At 40.4% G+C, this 21,081-nt stretch overlaps 1 protein-coding gene across 6 annotated transcripts in view; it reads right to left on the bottom strand.

The window, feature by feature from the left end:
• Positions 1–14,750: 14,750 nt before the first annotated feature.
• Positions 14,751–21,081, bottom strand: part of LOC110524384 (nuclear factor 1 C-type) — a 114,436-nt gene continuing 108,105 nt past the window's right edge. For all 6 annotated transcript variants that reach the window (XM_036978126.1, XM_036978124.1, XM_036978125.1 and 3 more), the window contains one exon: positions 14,751–16,241. In XM_036978126.1, coding sequence (XP_036834021.1) covers positions 16,221–16,241 — 21 coding nt within the window. In that variant the 3' untranslated portion in view covers positions 14,751–16,220. The remainder of the gene's footprint in view (positions 16,242–21,081) is intronic.

The following is a 21,081-nucleotide window of genomic DNA, read 5'->3' as shown; positions in this document are numbered from 1 at the left end:
CTCTGGATTTATTGAACTTTCAAGACAACTGGGAACTCTGAAAAAAACAAGGTTGAATCATGATGACGTCAGTGATCTTCAGGTCGTAGCTCTAGAAAGAGACCCAAGTTCACGACTTACAATTCCGAGTTGGATGACCGTTCAAAACCTATTTTCCCACTTGGAGCTCGTTTTTTCCTGAGTTCCCAATTGTTTTGAACTCACTAAAGTCAGATTTCCCAGCTTTGAGTTAATTTGTTTTGAGCGTGGCAGAAATCATGCTGGATTGACAGCATGGCCAATGTTGAATGTTTATCATTTTAAGATTGGAAAAGAGACCCTTAAACCCAGACTTGGGACAACACACCCACTCCACTGAATAGCAGGCTAGGGATAGCTTTGCAATGCTTGCAGTTAGCCACTGATTCCTTCCAAACCACTCATTGTTGAATTTGCGACTTCCAACTTGTGTAATGTTTATGTCCAATGGCCGATGAGCACCGATACATTTTATCTATAATTTCTCTTCATTATTTATTTTCATATGACAAGGATTAAAAAGGATTTTCCAGTAGATTGTCGACTTGATTTATGTTGATGACTGCTAGCTAAGATTTTGAAATCGGTCCAATCAAAGCTATTGTAGATATAACGGGATTTGACGTCATTTTATCTGTGGCCAATGACCTTGAGCCTTCTTGGATGGACACTTCTAATGTAACTCTATGGCAGCACCCAAGGGCCTTGAATTTTTGAGCTCTTCCCTTAGATTTGGCGGTGACGTAGTGTCCCCTTGAGTGACAGAACACTGAGATAATCACAGGGCAACTCCATATTTTCCCTACCACCACAGAAAGCACTGAGCCAGGCTGAAACACCTGCATTTTGGAGCTTCCTTACTCAAGAATGCAGAAAAGAGACCATGTTTGTATGCGGCTTTATTAACTCGATGATTATTTTGTACATTGTTTGTAAACTGATATGTGACACGTATTTAAGAAAAACAACATTTTTTAGGGGGGGGGGGCTCAAAACCCCACCTGCCCTGAATGACGGGTCGCCACAGTATACAAGGTTTGTCTATTTTGAAATTTGGTTACTATGATGACATAAACATCTCCAATCCAAAATTAAATCTAGAATCAGCTTCCTATTTCGCAACAAAGCATCCTTCACTCATGCTGCCAAACATACCCTCGTAAAACTGACCATCCTACCGATCCTCGAATTCGGCGATGTCATTTACAAAATAGCTTCCAACACTCTACTCCACAAATTGGATGCAGTCTACCACAGTGCCATCCGTTTTGTCACCAAAGCCCCATATACTACCCACCACTGCGACCTGTACGCTCTCATTGGCTGGTCCTCACTTCATACTTGTCGCCAAACCCACTGGCTCCAGGTCATCTACATGTCTCTACTAGGTAAAGCCCCGCCTTGTCTCAGCTCACTGGTCACCATAGCAGCACCCACTCGTCGCACGCGCTCCAGCAGGTATATCTCACTGGTCACCCTCAAGCCTATTCTTCCTTCGGCCGACTATCCTTCCAGTTCTTTGTTGCCAATGACTGGAACGAACTGCAAAATTCACTAAAGCTGGATACTCTTATCTCCCTCACTAGCTTTAAGCACCAGCTGTCAGAGCAGCTCACAGATCACTGCACCTGTACATAGCTCATCTGTAAATTGCCCATCCAATCTACCTCATCCCCATACTGTATTTATTTATTTATCTTGCTCCTTTGCACCCCAGTATCTCTACTTGCATATTCATCTTCTGCACATCTACCATTCCAGTGTTTAATTGCTATATTGTAATTACTTCGCCACCATGGCCTATTTATTGCCTTACCTCTCTTATCCTACCTCATTTGCACATGCTGTATATAGACTTTTGTACTGTATTATTGATTGTATGTTTGTTTTACTCCATGTGTAACTCTGTGTTGTTGTATGTGTCGAACTGCTTTGCTTTATCTTGGCCAGGTCGCAGTTGCAAATGAGAACTTGTTCTCAACTGGTCTACCTGGTTAAATAAAGGTGAAAAAATAAATAAAAAAAATACTAATTCTGTGGTTGAAATTTCACCCTCAAAACAACAATTTACATTGATGACTTTTTTATCCAATTTATTTTACACATAGATTCCACAATACATGGACAAATTATGTTGAAGCAACGTTGAGTCAGCCAGTTTGTACCCAGTGGGTATCTACATATGGGTGAATTTCAACATAGTAAAAACTCTGCTTTGACCTCTGAAGCAATGAAATAATGACTATCATGAAGCATTTTACAATCCTGAAAAGCTCAATCTAGAGCTATACCCTGAACTAGCAGATGTGTATACACTGACATGCAACTGCATGCATGCTATCAACCTTCTAGAAACCTCAGGTACTTTTATAGGTCTCCTAACAATGCTGTCAGAGTCATGTGCATCACAAAGGACTCTGGGACAAGGGGACAAACTTCAAAGGAATCCTCACAACCCTTTTGCATGCTCTGCCAGAGTCTTGTTAACAAGCAAGGGTCACTTTTTAATGCATGCTATCCCTCCAGCAGCCTCCATATAATTTAGTGACCTAATTGCTATCATATAGCAGAGAGGAGAGTCTCAGGGGAACACTGGCCTTTGTTTGGACATCTGGAAGCAGTTGACGCAGTGTTTGTACAAGGCGTTCACATCACATACTGTAAATGGACTTATTAAATTCATAAGCATAGACAAGCAGATTAGAGCAAGGGGGAAGAAAATGACCTTTTCATTATAGTTGACAGTCACACAAAACACAATCCACCGTAATTAAAAGAACCACTGAATAACCTGGTCCAGCTCCAAGCATGGACCTTCTTGAATGGGGTTTTCTGAACAATATACATTCTATACATTATGTACATTGGAAGTAGGAAGTTTCTACTCCCTTCGCATGGTCACATTTTGTTGCCTGTTTTTCAAGCATATTTAGTGTAAATCCGAACTGTGATTAGGGCTCTCAATACCATTCTCCAGTTACTCTAACCAGTGACTATCAAGACGGGACCTATCTTTGGTTGATCTGGCTGTTGCTCCTACACAATTTCCTTTTGCAGTGCAAAAAAATATACCCCTTTTTTGAAGTTGAGGTGAAATTTGACATTTTTATAACGTGTGGAAATTTCATGTTTTATACTGCATCGCTCAACTGCGGCATCAACTTCATATTTCCTGGCAGTAGTTGGTGCTTTTGTGGGCTTTGTTTAATCTGAAGCCAGAAGAGCAACACACTCTTCATCCCCTCATATTTATAATCAGAGGAGAAGGAGACATATAAGCTTTTAGTCTCTTTGTGTATTAAAGAGACTCATACTGTAGATGGCCTCACTTGTTGCAGCAAGCAGGCACTTGACAAAAGTAAAAACTTGGAATGGAATATATTCCAATCCACTATATATTCTCTCTATATATTCCAATACAAATATAAACCTCTGTAGTTTTCATTTTGGAAACCTTCCTGAAGCACTGACCCCATATCTGCCCCAAGCAGAGTCATCAAATTCTCCAATCACATTGACACCAGGAGATGCTATTTCACTCCAAGGCTATATTTGTATGATTACTAGGATCAACAGCAAAGAAGCAGCGACTTCACCCAGGGATTTCGCTGTAAAATCTACAGTATAGTGATAATTGAAGTCATAACAGTTAAGAAGCCAAGAACAATTGCAGGAGAGAAGCACCAGGCTGCTGTGTAATTACTTGGTGATCAGGCCGGTGTGACATTTTTTTCCCTCTATCTTTCAGATGGGATGTTAGACGGGTGTTCTGACTCTCTGTGGTCACTAAAGATCCCATGGCACTTATCGCAAGAGTAGAGGTGTTAACCCCGGTGTCCTGGCTAAATTCCCCATCTGGCCCTCATACCATCATGACCACCGAATCATCCCCAGCTTCCAATTGGCTCATTCATCCTCCCTCCTCTCCCCTGTAACTATTCCCCAGGTCGTTGCTGTAAATGAGAATGGGTTTTCAGTCAATTTACCTGGTAGAATGAACAAAACTAAAGACGGTCTTAGTAGCAGGCCCTACGTAGCAGTGGGTCATTAAAATGTTACTTTGTAAGTCATTGTTTTTATGAATCAGTCTTCAATTCTCTCTCTCATCTATATGCAGCGCGGGGCCTTTGCAAAAACAACTGACTTGGTCTCTGAGGTATTTGTTTTCTTTGGATCTGTGGACGGTGTAATTTCAGTATGAAACAGCTACAGCTCATGGCTCTGTCTATATGGGAGTCGCCCCATTAGTCATTCATTCAATGGCTTTGTTTCATAACCCTGCTCACACTTGGCGCCACTTCTGTTCTCTGAGCTGTTCTCCTCCGGTTCTCTTTTATTTTATTGTCTCCCGCATTGATATCTGGAGCAGAGGAAAGATTGCTCGAGCCATTACTCACTATGTTTCCACAAGGACATTGTACTTATATTTCTTAAAGCCCCTGTCCTAAATTGCACTCTACATTCTTAAATATCTTTTCAGTAATCGGGCTCAGGGTAAGTTAAAAATGAGTTAGTGGCGTACAAACATCCCCCTGGGCACACAATGGTTGAATCAACGTTGTTTCCATGTAGTTTCAATGAAATGACATTGAAACAACGTGGAACAGTCGTTGAGTTGACGTCTGTGCCCAGTGGGATCCCCTTATGTTTATTTCATTTTGGTCTTTCTGTGGTGTGTATGTAACATATGTGATACCCCTTCAACTAAAGCGTTTCTGCACTCACTCACCCTTTCACAAATGTGTTGCTGGTATTTTTTATTGTGAATCATTAAAATCTAATAAAACTTGACTTCCTTTCCAAAACTGAAATTGTGTTTTTCCAAGCTTGGTTCCAACAAACTTATATTGAGGGTAATGGCTTGAGGAATGATTCGAGTCAGGTGCGTCAAATCCTGCAGCCAAGTCTAACTGAAAACATACTTAAAACCGCAAGTGTTCAGCTTTCCTTTTTATTCTTCTAGAATTAGAGTTCATTGTCTGCTCTGCTGGCCTCCTGAGGTAAGTGCTGTAGAAGTTGCCAGTGATTTACATGCTATTGTTAGTGTATTTTTTCCAAGGACAGAGATGGACCAATGCTTTGTACTCTTTAGTTTGTGTAGGTAAAACGACACAAAACGATGGAGCACTGCTAATCTGTCTATTATACAGCAATGGTGTGGGGTTTCACTTAGCTCCCATCACCAAACTAAGCATAACGAAACAGTATGCCTGTTAACATCTTCACATGGAGCCATTTCAAAGCAGCCAGTGTACAATTCCAGCCAAGGTCAAACCATCAAACTGCCACAACGTTGAGATTCATAAAAAAGTCTAGTAGCTGTGATAAGTGACCATACTGATGTAGAATCTTAATTTGAGCCAGTTTGCTACAGCAGGAAAATAATCCCGCAATAACAGGAAATGTGAATTATTTTGTGGATTATAATTAATGGAGATGTTTTGTAGGGGTTGATACATTTTTTTCATTAGGGCAAATCAAGTGTGACATTCTAAAGTGAAAATGTAAAACTTTAGAAGCCTTTTAAAATCTTTGATACACTACAGGTTTTCATCTCCTGCAGTGCAGGAACATTTTCAGCTACAAAGGAGAGATTAAATGAAGATCCTACATCTAAACATTACACGAGATTGCACATTTTAAAGTGTGCAATGACATCAATCTCTGGGAAATTGCAAGGCAAATAAAGGTAACTGACTAATAAGTAATTGATTACAAGTAGAAATCAGATTTAAACTATTTCGGATAAATTAACAGTTGACGACTGAGAAAAACACTGAAAGGTCAGCTAATAAACTTTTCACTCAAATGCAAAAGTGAAATGTTCCCCTGGTTTTGCCTACAGACTGTGTATACAGTATGTGCATTTGGCAGTTACCATTTAATGCATCATTACGTTTCCAAATGAGACATTTACCGTCCAAGAAATGACAGTATTTCCTCTCTGTGTCCAAGACGTTCCAGGAGGTGTGTGGTTATGAGAGGCCAGGGCCAGAGGTGCTATAATTAGCCCATCTTTAGGTCTGGGTAGTGTCTGCTCTGTCAGCCAACCGGCCCTGGCCTCATCTGGGCTTCCCAACCTCAAGGCCAGAGATCACAGACACATCACTGACTCCCTGGAGTTCACTGGCTTCTATTAGAACTCTGTTCACAGTATCTTCAGTTCCATACAGCCAGACACCCCCACAGGTCTTCTTCCACTCCCGACCTCCAGCCTGGGAAAGCCTTCCAAAGTGCATTCCTTCCAAGGCAAATGCTTTTGTTGGTTCAAGGACAAGTTTTTATAGCAGAGAATAGATATTGAGGAAGAGCAGACCGTTTCAATTGAGGAATCAAAATGAATGAGATTTCACATTCAACAGACATCCATGAGTTGAGGAAAACTGCGGCTTCAAATTAGTCACATTAGTTATTCATCATTGTCAAAATGAATAACATTGCAATTACCCTCAATGATGATATATTGTCAAGATCACTAGAATTAAGCGAACAGATATCAAATCAGAATGTTCAAGGAATTACAAGGCAGACATTACTGTACATGTAATTGATATGAACAATGAAAATATAAAGATGACAAGGACATATCACTGAGTTGTAGCATAGCTTGTTTATTATTTTTTATAATTTTTTTGCATAGGGAAACATACTCACTTCCAGTAATGTATTTGCTAACAGCGATGGCTAAATACAATGTTATAATGAAATATTGTCAAAGCTGTACATTTCTCCCACACCAGTTCAAAAACACATGGCAACTTTAGTTTTCCTGTATGAGAGTCATTTCAAATAATTAGCAGAAAACGTTTATTACCGACTTTTGCTGATACTTTTGTACTAAAAGTTTCAAAAAAGGAAAATAAAATCACAAGCAGTTGAAAGTGATCCGTGTGCGCTATGAAGCCGTTTCCTGTTCTATTCTACCGGATGTGTCAGAACTAAATGTCCACATGCTCTTTCCTGGTGTGCAGTGTGTATGTCTGTGCAGCAAGCAAGCGATTAATGAATAACTACTATGGTAATATTTGTAAAGAATAATGAGGAAAAACAAAAAAAACCTTAAAATGTAACACTGCATTAGAATGTTCTCTGATAATCATCTTGATCTCTTCCCTCCTCCACCCAACCAACTTCATCACACTAAGAAAACAGCACGTTTAAAGATGGAATCAACATACATGTCCAGAACAAGATGAAAGTAATAGAATTGCCAAGAAAGGTTTGGCGCGCCAAGCAGTTGAAGATCATGTGAGGAATTGTATTTTTTGTAAAAAGAGCCCTCATTAAAATGTGGCCTTGTTCTCTCCTCTATTGTGTGGGTGGGGCTTCCCGGTCCTGACGTCAGTGAATCTGTGATATGGATTATCAATAACATTAACAGATCTTCATAACTGCACTTGTTTTGTATGGCTTTTCACCTCCATAGCCAAAGGCCATTGGCTAGTGGGTGCCCTTCACCTTGTAGTACTGTAGGACCTCATTGTGACAGTTTGTGTGGAAAGCTATGAGCAGAAGCCAATGTGAGAGTGGGGCTCAGGCACCAAACAGAGTCCCACACAAAGTCAGAATGACCCCCAGCAGCTTTAGAGTACAAATACTATGTACATCAGAGCTTGAGAAGGGCAATGGCCACAGATAAATGAAATTAGCAGTAAAATGACAGGCACTGCTTGTTTAAATCATTTTTTGGTATTCAGTATTCACATCTATGTAAGTTAGCTTCTTTACCTGCTGGTTTGTTGAAAGTAAAATATAGAGACCAAACTTAAAAACAGTTACCTTTATCCACTGGGTGAACATAAGCACATTTCACCACAAAAACGATGTTGTGACACATCTGAGAGTTGTGGCCTGGTCTCCATTATTCTGTGCTCCATGTCTCTTCATACAGTAACAAGAGGATTATGGAGACTGTTTGCTACTCGTCTCCTCATTTGCGATTTTTGAGTTTGCATTAAAAAAACTCCACTAACTGATCATTAAGGGGAATAGGAAAAAGTAAATACAATAAAAGTAAAATCATTGCATTGATCTAACTGAACTGGGCTTCCCATCTACCGATCCCCCAAAACTCTCACAAACATACACGTCTTGTCATTCTACACTTTGGACTGGTGTACTGCTAGGTATTTTGTCTCTCTGAAGAAATAATCTTGACACTTAAACGGGACTTGTGACCATTTTAATCAAGTCCCGATTCTAATTGTAGGTAAATAAATATCTGCATGAGTCTGGACAGTGACTGTTGAGTTACTACAAACTTATGAATTAATATCAATAGGTAGCAGATTCCCAGGTCTTTACCCTGTCAGGGTACACCAGCCCTTAATTGCATAGGGAGAATTCAGAGTTCCTGCCCGAAATAGTTGCACAGACTATAAACGACATATTTCTAATCTATATACTGTACCAATTGCATAAAGATAAACTAGATCTGTTGAAAAACCGTGAAGGAAAATCATAGGCCAATATAGTAAATCAACTTTTTTCATATTCTAATCTTCAACGTTGTGTTGCCACCATGTGTAAAGACTTCTCTTTTCATAAACTCATACTCGATCATTACCCGTTGCAGTGCGGCTGCAGCATGAGCTACCACACACACCTTCCACACCCTCACATCATATCAGTAGCAAGTCCCTGGGTGGAGCAGAGCAGTGCGTCCTTGAGTAAAACTGGAGTAACATTCACAACAACGCAGGGCTGCTGAAGAAAGGCACTCGGAGCAGTGTGGGGCCTCACACCTGCACTACCAGAGGAATGTGCTTCATCTGCACACATGCCTTTCCTGACCAAACACTCAGACAAAAACACACACAAACACACTGTGACCACACTTCGTATGGACTGCAACAAAACTAGTGTGACTGTCAGCCCTGCTGTTGTTTGTCTAGGACTGATTTAAATGTCTTTACAAGCCCAAATCCCACAAACCAATTCAACATCTTCAATGGATGTCTAAAAATGTACCACCCGGGTGGATGTTCAAGTGATGTACTCACTGGGTTCTCTAACGATAAACAATAAAAGGGGAAAAAGACGGTGAATAATATTCTTAGCTTGTTACAAGCAGCTGTTTCCTCAATGTATCTTGCTCTGTCTCTCTCACACACACACAGGATTCCTACACCTCAAAGGTTAAGCTTGAGAAATATTTCCAGAGAAGAACATCTTGAGAAGTTTCCTTAAACATCAATACCAGGTTATTTAGTGCAACCTTCCAAATAGAAGGAAAGTGTTTGAGATCTTGAAGCTTGCACAGCAACAGTGAAAATAAAAAGAAGTGCAGAACTGTTAGATGACTTGTGGAAAAAATGAAAAATAAATGGCAATGGAATTTGCATATCCCCTTGAGGCTTATTGAAGCTTTTGGATCTGTTTAAAATGACAACAAGTGATGCTGAAATGACTGGAGTCCAAGTTTCAGGGTTAGTAAAACCAAATACAGGTACCTTGTTTAAAAAGGCATGCAGCATTGGTGGTGAGCTCATACCAACCATAGCAGAACCCTAAGAAGGAATTCTTATATTTTGTGGCTTGGCCACAAGCTTATAACAACTAAATCTAAACACAAACATAAACATGTACTTTCTTATACAAAAAAAAGGAAAAAAAATGGTATGTACATTTTGCCTATTTCATTCTCATTGATATACTGTAAGCATTTATACACAGGATAATGTGTCCAAAATGTAACAATCCTACAATAATCACAATGATAATAATCACTACAAAAATGTTAGTAAGGGTTTTGAAATATAATAAGATAATGTTTTACATGCATCAGTATCGAATGCATATTAATGTCTTTCAGAGTAAGTTCAACCATCACCTGTGGCCACTTTAAAAAGTGTTGGGGGGTGGGGGGGAACACCTGCTCTGAAAACAAAAGTCTATGTCGCTGTCATAATAATATAATGTATAGCCGAGTTTAGTTACAAAAAGCAAATGAAAAAAGAAGACGGTGTGCTGAAGGACCACTGTGCTGGCTAGACTACCGTGGCGTCAGACCCATGTCCCTATGTGTCCCAGTCAGACCCAGGCTGGAGGGTAAACTGGACTGGAGAGGTGAGTGTGGAGCAGTGCAAATCTTCACAGAACATGTCATGAGACTCCAGCGTCTGCTGCTACTGTACAGTTAGAACCAGAGGGGAACTTTACAATGGGATTCTTTCTCTATTTCCATTAATTGTGTTTAAAACATCCAAATGTAGTTTTTTGAAAAGCCTAATAAGTCGACATACAGTAAGCTTGAGCATTCGCCAGCGCTACCAAACATGAGCACTTTGGCGCCCTCAGTACTACAGCAGTAATTGGACTCCATGCTGAAATCTAGGAGGCGAATGTGATGACTTGATTATGGGCCTTGTGCTCCAACTAGCCCACTGACTGTACTGGGTGTATGGTTAACACGTTAGTTGGCCTTGTCCTCCTTCCATACATGACAGAGCCCAGGGACATAGCCCACACCGTGGGAGTTCTTTGATCAGGAGCAGACGCTTGCCTCACCACATGTCCTGTTTAACAAATATAAATGAGCTTGCTGAATGACGGCAGCATTTTGTTGAGCTTGAGGATCGTATGGATTTGATGGAATGCCTTCGCTACAGCACGCCACTTCAACCTGGGACTGTGGACCGGGACACATAAACCGTCATCGCCAAGATCTTAAGCAGGGCATGCAAACCAGCGTTTCCCAACTCCAGTCCTCGAGTACTCCCAACAGTACACATTTTTTGTTGTAGTCCCTGACTAACCTGATTCAACTCATTGAGGGCTTGATGATTAGTTGATAAGTTGAATCAGGGGTGCTTGTCCGGGGATGCAACAAATAGATGTATTGTTGGAGGTGCTGGAGTTAGGAAACACTGATGTAAACAAGACCTCTTGTTCTGCCATTTGACTTGAATTCTCAATAGCTACCAGCATTGCAATATCCATTGCAGAAACAATACTGTACACTGCATAACAAACTTTCACATGGCCTTTTCTGACCCTGCTGAAAAAAATACACAATATCCTCTCTTATTCAATATACTCCCATGACACTACACAGTAAGAAATTATCAATTATAATCTACCCTCTAATAAAAAAAACTAATGTCTTGGCATCTTTCAGTAATTTGAACAGCTATTAACAGATTTTCTGTTGTTTTCATTCTGACTAGGTCAGTCTATACTTCTGAAGGGCTAATATTCAAAACAACATAAGGTGGATTTGTAGATTCCACACAATGGACCTAAATGTGGAGAACCTAAAAATGTAACTACACACTAAACATGAAAATAATAATCTACACATGGTACATAAAGCTTAACATTCTATTGTAGCCAGTGTTATGAAACCTTCAATTGTTTTTTTTGTGTTGTTTTTTACATTTTATTTTAATTTTTACAGATTTTTGATCAGTTAATTTCAATAACATCCAGGTATTGTGCATATTCCCAGTGAAATAATTTAACCCCTTAACCCGATGGAAAATGCAGTGCGATGCAAAAACTCTAAATCACAAGGTATAAAATTGAGGAGGGGAATTTATCACGTCATTATTGCATCTCACTGCATTAGTTTATTGTGTCACACATTTCTACTCTTCTCCGACAATTCCATCTAGTAGTGCTAAAATACCCCATCCTTTTTTCTCTCTCTCTCGTTTTCAGTCTTCTGAAGTGAAATCCACATCTAGTGTTTTTGAACACTCTTTTCCCCAATACACTCTCTCTCTCTTTGCTATCGGCCAATTTATGTATGTGCAATCTGAGAACCAGATCTAGCCACACACTCACACGATCTCAATCCCTTTCTCTCTCATACACCCATGAAACACACAAACAAAAACAAAGATGTGAAGCACTGTGCCCTGCTCATCACTGACACAACATAATAAGACAGTTAGCATTCCATGTAAAGAATTTGTCTCGGAAGCTTCAGCTTTATCCTTAAACAATTCCAAATGAGTAATGTCCCTTGTTTTAGCATATGGATAGAGATTCATCATTTTTTTTAGATGTTCCTGTTTGAAAAGCTATTAAAGTGCTTGGATTTGCCTATCTGCGTATAGGAGACTCGCAGGTTGTAATGTAACAAAATAGTGGGACAAGATGTACCCCATATTCAGTTCTGGTCACTTGGTGCCAAAAATTGTCTGCAGAGGCAGAAGTTGCCATGGTGCTGGGGGAAATGTAAGCCCATCTCAGAGAGAGTGTAGCTCTGTTCCGTGCTAGGAGCCTGATCACCTACAACACATCCCTCACAGCTCTCTAACCTGACCTCCATCTTGAATTGGAGTACTTGGACATTTTCTCTAATTCTTGCAGCACATTCTTTATCATTGAAGAAGAGCTTTAAAAAGGGGGCAAAATACAACTTAAGCAATCGCTGAGCAGAGGAAACAAGAATTGCATATTTCACATATTACACCAAGCTGGAAGACATAATGAAAGGGAAAGCAACAAGAGTCAATAAAAACGAAGAAATTAACACGATTAAATTGTAGCAAGGTTTCCATGTGATGGAATGACAAATACTACTGTAAATACTACTGTATAATAACCACAGAAAGGGAAAATGGTGAAAATACCCCATCTCGATAAACGCAAACTGTCACTACTTTAATCTACTATTGTATTCATCTAAACTGGATAATGACAAGCAATCAAACATGCAGCAATGTTTTTTTGTCATTTTTGCAGCGTTACCGATTACACCGAAAAGAGAAATGAATTTACATAATTTGTATCATGTATTATTGTTCTTAACTAAAGGCAAGGCACATAATGTGTTATATAAAATATCGTGCAAAATAGAAGATAAAAATAGGGAATAAAAATCCAAACAATTAGGTAAAAAGGTAAGAACCCATCAGTATTGTTTGCTCTCTGTTCCAAAGATTAGAGGGAAGAGCTATGGGGGGCAGGGGGGTCAGCTTCAGAAGGGTAGTAAGAGTTTCTGCCATGCACCCACGTCAGCATTATGGTGGTCGATAGAGCTGGTATCTCATGATTTTCTTTTGAAAGCACCATGCATGAATATATATCAGTATCATTTCATATGAGCACCTTTTAAAACAAGTCATTGTGGGTATTCTGTTTTTAAATAACAGATGTGAATTGGAACACTCACCGCAAATGTGACGTTTTCCATTGCAAAGCCGTATTTAAAGGTTAGCTTTTCGTAACCAGCGTGTATGGATATTATTCCCTAGAAGTGTATCTGTCTTAATGAGCAATATCTGCATCTGTGTTCTCTCTCTCTACTGAACAAAAATATAAATGCAACATGCAACAATTTCAAAGATTTTTACTGAGTTACAGTTCATAAAAGGAAATCAGTAATTTAAATTAATTCATTAGGCCCTAATCTATGGATTTCTCATGATTGGAAATACAGATATGCATCTGTTGCTCACAGATACCTTAAAATAAATGGGCCTCAGAAACTTGTCACAGTATTTCTGTGCATTCAAATTGCCATTGTTAAAATGCAATTGTGTTCGTTGCCCGTAGCTTATGCCTGTCCATACCATAACCCTTTGCCACCATGGGGCACTCAATTCACAACGTTGACATCAGCAAACCACTTGCCCACATGATGCCATAAACGTGGTCTGCGGTCAAGGCCGGTTGGACGTACTGCCAAATTCTCTAAAACAATGTTGGAGGCGGCTTATGGTAGAGAAATGAACATTCAATTCTCTGGCAACAGCTGTGGTGGACATTCCTGCAGTCAGCATGCCAATTGCACACTCCCTCAGCTTCAGACATCTGTGGCATTGTGTTGTGTGATAAAACTGCACATTTGAGAATAGCCTTTTATTGTCCCCAGCACAAGGTGCACCTGTGTAATGATCATGCTGTTTAATCAGCTTCTTGATATGCCACACCTGTCAGGTGGATGGATTATCTTGGCAAAGGAGAAATGCTCACTAGCAGGAATGTAAACATTTCTGCACAAAATTTGAGAGAAATAAGCTTTTTGTGCATATGGGACATTTCTGGGACCTTTTATTTCAGCTCATAAACATGGGACCAACACTTCACATGTTGCGTTTACATTTATGTTCAGTGGGTGTGTGTGTGTATATAGCTTTGATATGTTGGTTTAATTATGTCATTGCTGATAGCAGAGTTTTATACTTTTCTTAGTTTGTCCCCAGCAGACAACCAATGAGAAGCCTGTTCTCAGAAAAACACATGGAAGGTGCATTTGGCTGGAGACAGGTTAGGGCTGTGAGCTCTCCATAACTTCTCCCCCTCTGTGCATCACACCTCTCTCTCACACCACATCTGTTGCCTGTCTAGAGCTCATTAATGTTTGCAGTACTTCAAACAAACCAAAACAATAATAAAAAGAAATGTAGAAAGAACTCTTGCTATGTCTTAGGCACTTTTCATGGCTGTATATATGGTTTGGGCTTGGGGAGTCTTAAGTCCTGATGTTTTCAATTTATAAATATGAATCTGCATTCATCCCAACACATGCTGCAACAAAGTCTGTTGTCACAAACATTGCATTAGCAAATGAGACAAGGACAAAACCTGTAAAGAAAGTTCTGACCAAATAGACTGGTGATGGACACTGCGGGTCAGTCAGTTGCCCGTCATCAATGAGCCAGAATCATGCAATGTGCACACATGGATACATGCAGTGCCGTTGGCCTAGCAACCATTAGGTCTGGGGTCAGTGGTGGCACTATCAATGGTTACCTTTACAGACACGCTTCTAATGATCAAATCATTCACATTCTTCTCGACTCATCCAAAGTACGTGATCTGCTTTAAAAAAAGATTCATAAATTGCTTTTTTGTTTTCGATTATATAAAGACAGCATGAGTAAGATAATAAAAGTGTGACTTAGATACACAGAATGTAGAAAGAGATCCAAAAGGGTGCGATTACCTAAACCTGTCAGGATTCCCTGTACCTCAACATACACAAGGAAACGTCCTCTAGATGAGTATAGAATATCTGAAACACAACAGGGCTGGATTGTTCTGATCCGAATCGATAGCTCAAGAAAGCCAACACTCATAACTCTTATACCCTGCTACCAAAGCAACACAACATAGTAGTTTCTACAACATAATCCTAAAACCCACCTCTGACTTGCAACATTTTATATGATTAGGCCAAGGGATAGCTGCTAAAAAGGAAAACATTTACATTATAGTAGTGCAATGCCTGTAATGTCCAATGCAATTTCAACTAAATACACAAAAAAAGAAAGATTCTCCCCTCTACACCCAATACTGTCTCAATAGTGACATTACTATTTTTGTACTCCCTTTGTCACTATGCAGAATAAACCCCTGTTATCTACATTAATACAAACTTTATGCAATATTAACTCAAGAGTGGGGCAAGGATAGGAAGAGGAGGTTTCACCATGCTTGAATCGTATGCAAACACAAACAAATGTCTAAACAAACAGACAACAGTTGACAGGCACAAGAGGGCGTATCAGTTATTGTGAAAACTAACACACCTGTTACAGTACCTGTCTTTTTTTACGATGCTCTCTACTGCTCTAAAGACAGATCCTTTTGATTGTGTATGCATATCACTGTGCCTCATAGAAGACACTTTTAAACATGACAAATGGGCTGTGTTAAATGAAATCTTAAAAATACCCCACTCTTTAAAACAAAGTAACTGACACAGATACAGGATTGTCAATCAAACTGGATGAAAAGTAGACTCTTCATGGGTAAAGGGAGGTTATTGACCATGTGTGACCAGCCTCCCCTAACTACTTTCACAGAGTTGTTGTTTTACCATCTCCGAAGAAGTGTGGAAAAGTATAATTACTGGATCCGGATTCTTCTCTTGTTGATTAAGAAAATAAAGGATGCTTATTTTGCATATATGAGGAAGCAGCACCTGTAGCAGAGGGGGGGTGTTAAAGAGGAGGGGTACTATCCTGGAGACAGGGTCATGTCTCTGCCCCACCGTTCATTTTGGCTGCACAAACCTTTTCTCTTTCTTTCCTTGGCGTTGCTCTCTCTGCCTCTTGTCTTGCATTCCAAAAAGGTGTGTTGAAGCATCTTTTATGTTGATATACATAAATATATATGCACACATATATTTATATATATATATACACTTTCCCTCTTGCATCTCATTTGCAATTTTCTTAATTCCACAAAAAGTGTTGAATCTCAAATCCATGTGTCCCTGCCCCTTTCGATGATCCTTGTGTTGTTTAGTTCCCCAGGTACCAGGACTGAAAGAAAGACAAATAAGTCACTTTACACATGAATTGCAGAAATGGTTATATGATAGTCAAAGAAAAATAATGTTCTCTCCATTTTCATATTTGACTACAATGCTGATACACATGCACCACACCCACCAACCACCACTTACGCTGCTGCCATACCGTTTACTAATATTATTATCATCTCTCCTGCTACCAGTCACTTTATCCTAATCCCTGACTGCATGTACATATCTAGCTCAATACTACAGTATCCCTGACTACATGTAGATATCTAGCTCAATACTCCAGTATCCCTGACTACATGTACATATCTAGCTCAATACTCCAGTATCCCTGACTACATGTACATATCTAGCTCAATACTCCAGTATCCCTGACTACATGTACATATCTAGCTCAATACTCCAGTATCCCTGACTACATGTACATATCTAGTTCAATACTCCAGTAACCCTGACTACATGTACATATCTAGCTCAATACTCCAGTATCCCTGACTACATGTACATATCTAGCTCAATACTCCAGTATCCCTGACTACATGTACATATCTAGCTCAATACTCCAGTAACCCTGACTACATGTACATATCTAGCTCAATACTCCAGTATCCCTGACTACATGTACATATCTAGCTCAATACTCCAGTATCCCTGACTACATGTACATATCTAGCTCAATACTCCAGTATCCCTGACTACATGTACATATCTAGCTCAATACTCCAGTATCCCTGACTACATGTACATATCTAGCTCAATACTCCAGTATCCCTGACTACATGTACATATCTAGCTCAATACTCCAGTAACCCTGACTACATGTACATATCTAGCTCAATACTCCAGTATCCCTGACTACATGTACATATCTAGCTCAATACTCCAGTATCCCTGACTACATGTACATATCTAGCTCAATACTCCAGTATCCCTGACTACATGTACATATCTAGCTCAATACTCCAGTATCCCTGCACATTCTACATTTGGTACTGGCACTGACCCTATATATAGCTCCTTTATTTCTTATTTTTCGTGTTCATATATATTATTATTAGTTATCGTATTTCAATAATGAATACTGTACTGTTGGGTAGAGCTTGCAAGTAATTCACTGTACTTGTGTATGAGACAAATAAAACTTGAAGTGCATAAATCCAATAAAAGTATGTTCTGCTTTAACAGTTGCCATTAAGAGGTTTCGTAGTACATGTCCGTGTGTTGCATTTGACCTGTATAATTGCACAGTCTGTGTGTGAAAGTAAGTGGGTGCCCGCATGTCAGTGTTGTTCTGGGCCAACGGTACAGTATGAGAAGTGAAGAGCAGTGATTGGGGATAATGCATGACCAGGGGAAACACTGTGGCCAACTCCAGACACAGTGCTTTACTTTCTGTTCTACAATCAGTGTCTTCTCCACTAATGGGCCCCAAACACTTAACTCCAGTCAGGACGACCGACCAAATAGAGCAATTCAAAATAATATGGAGTACAAGAGCTGCTACGGCGAGATATCTCAGCAGGATCCTACCCAAACCCTTTAAAAAAACATCATGAGACGTTGGCTTTCTCCTGCAGACCACTGAAGTCTTTTCACAATTTGACAGGGCTGAATAAAGAAATCACACACAGACCTCGGCCCCCACCTCAACATTTTCCACGAGGTTTATGTCATTTTAACAGCCCTTAAACAGACGTCTTTAACTACACCCAATTGTATTGATTTAATAAAGTTAAAAAAGGAAACATCTAGCCTATTCCTTGTTACTTCTCAGAGTAAAATACCATGTGGTCCATGACCCCAGCCTCTAACTCCTGCCTACCCACCAGGCGTACGCACACACACACACACACACACACACACACACACACACTAGTATGCTTATACCATCAATGTAGTGGCGCTTCATCATTCACAGATGCACAAATTTGTACTTACTTAGCACTGTATGCAGGGGGAATGGGGAGTGAGCTATGGACAGACTCTTGGAAAAACGTTGAAATGGGGTTTGGAAACAAACTGCTGAGCAGGGTCAGGAGAAACCAAGCCAAAGCCACATTAAAGAGGCAGTATTGTAATTCAGAGGGGTTGCCTGGCTCATTGGAAAGACCACAATGGAGGTTGCCAGTCAAAGCAGGGGGCGATGAGGGTCTGTGCCAGGGGTGAACTCAGGAGGGCCCCTTGCTTGTTGAGTCTATGGGGTAGAGCCTACTGTAATGACTGGGGCTGGTGTCTTCACCGTGGGCAAAGGCTAAATGCACATACTGTAGGCTACAGGCGCCATACCTTAGCCATTGAAAGAAAACTTACTGCAGCCCCTCGTCAAATTCATAACATTCAACACAGTCCCCCTGGAGTCTTCTACTACTGGCATAATTGAATCAACAAATACATGTGTTTCTTGAGTTCTGGATCTCATCTATGCAATAGATTAAAATGACCGCATGCCATTCCAGTATTTTGGAAATGCTTTTTTGTTGTTGGGATAAATAAACAATCTACACCCACTCTCAAGAAGCCAGATTCAATACATTCTGAGTTTATGTTATAGAAACACAATACTTGCCTCAGTGGAGGCTCGTAATTTACATTCTGAGTTTCCCCCTCTCATTTGGGCATTTCTGTGGCAACCTCCTGGGTCTCTCTCTTTACAAATGAGCATAAGCTTTACCAGACCGCTCTGCATTGGACTCCGACTCCTTAAAACAGAACATCTCTCTCTTTACACGTTGAGCAATACAATGTAACTGATGAATGTGCTTTCTAAAGGCCCAGCTTTAGGTGAAACCTTCATGTGAGTCGGTAGCAGCAGCCCTAGCCTGGAGTCCCAGAGAGCCCACGTTACCATCAGGGGAGCTGGAGAAAACATCCAGAGGTGAAACGATTTAGGTGAAACCTTCATGTGAGTCGGTAGCAGCAGCCCTAGCCTGGAGTCCCAGAGAGCCCACGTTACCATCAGGGGAGCTGGAGAAAACATCCAGAGGTGAAACGATTTAGGTGAAACCTTCATGTGAGTCGGTAGCAGCAGCCCTAGCCTGGAGTCCCAGAGAGCCCACGTTACCATCAGGGGAGCTGGAGAAAACATCCAGAGGTGTCCAACTCCTCTGCACACTTGGAAGGAAAGACACATCTGCAATGGGAGCAATGTGGACTTCGAGCAGTGAGAATGGAAACTGTTTCAATGTGCAGTAGTTCTGGACCTACAATCCAACTAAGTAACATACAGGCCAAACCAAAACACAACACACTCAGGGCTAAAGTGTGAGGCTACAGTCAATAAACAAAATAAATCCCTCAATTATTCAAGGACTACTGTTGTAACAATTCATGTGATGACTATGAATGAACTTTGAACAACAATGAAGGGAGGGGACACTGAGCCATCAGTGAAGCAGTAGTTCACTGCAGTAGTTCACTATGTCCTCTTGGGGGAAGCCTCCCTCCCCCACTACTCCTTTCTTTACTATCGATACAACTGGAAAATACATTCATCCACATGAATGATGAATCTCAACAGTGTAACATGGTATTGACTATGCCTACTAATGTAAAAAGAAATGAACACAAAAAGTTGATCGCATCTTAAAGTTAAGTCCTTTAAGTCCCTTAAAATGTTATGATTTGATGGTGAATTACGAGTAAATAGGAATTAGGTTTAGAGAAAGGAGCAGGTTAAAAATGCTGTGGGGAAAAAAGATGGTCTTACCATCTCTCTCTGTTGTTTTGGAAAGGTGTTCAACTTTTCTTTCAGTACTCGTTGCATGCCAACTTATTTAACTGACTTCATTATTTGAATATTATACATGAAACCAAAAGCACATTTTAGTGACGGTAAAGACGACCAATCACAACCAATCAAGGTTAACCGTGGTGAGAGTCTCACTCCAAAAACAATATTTTGTTTCTTGCGAAACGTTTTGCCAGGAGGGGAAAGTATAATTCTGAAAATACAAGGCTGGGAGTCTGGGACAGAGCTGCACAGTCTGAGGGAAGCAAAACAGCTACCCAGATGTCTCCTCAACGCAGCACCCTATTGTACTGAATACTCACTGACATTACATTACTCTATTACACTGCTGCCTTGAGTTAGGAGGTCGTATGTTTCTGAAAACAAAAATAAACTGTACCACGATCCAAAAGAAAATTATAAGATAATTCAAATGTAAACAATAGTGACACAGACACACACAGGAGACACTGCATGCGCTGGAGCAGGTTTTCAATCGAGGCCTGCGCTATCAATCCAATTTTTTTGCGTCGTGGACGGGCCGCTAGCTGATGAATGACTGGCGCTAGACAGGGCTTGTATTAGTTTGGTCTGCTGTTACTTTTTATTCTACACTTCCTGAAGTTCAAGTTCATCCTGCAATTACACCATGTCTGGTTTCCCTTAGCAACCAGACAGCCCTGGACGTGACCATCCCCGGAGCAGGCTCATAATGCCCCCCCCATCCCCCTTCGGTTCCCTTACGTTCCTCTCTCTGCGCAGGCTGAAGGAGCAGAGGCCCACAAGAGGCCAAACGACACAGAGCAAAGGAAAAAGGACTTCCTTTGACAAATAATTACTTTGCCTATGAGTGCAGCAGGACTATGAAACAGAGACTAGATATCCCGTGACAACTGGCAGAATTAACACTAAAGTCGTTTCTCTCTATACTTCTGAGTTGGGTTACAACAAAAGAAAAGGTCACCTGGGGTGTAGCATTGTCCCTGTGTTATTACATTCCAATGTGTTTGTTATTATTGCATGTGCATGATCCCTGCGTTCTTTCATGTTTCTACTGGCCAGATGAGATGACTCTGCCATTTTACTTCACCTCTCAAGTTACATTTTTAAAAAC

Source organism: Oncorhynchus mykiss, chromosome 5 (assembly GCF_013265735.2).
Source record: "Oncorhynchus mykiss isolate Arlee chromosome 5, USDA_OmykA_1.1, whole genome shotgun sequence".
NCBI lineage: Eukaryota > Metazoa > Chordata > Actinopteri > Salmoniformes > Salmonidae > Oncorhynchus > Oncorhynchus mykiss.
Note: the sequence above shows the minus strand (reverse complement) of the source record. Positions and strands in the feature narration are given on the sequence as shown.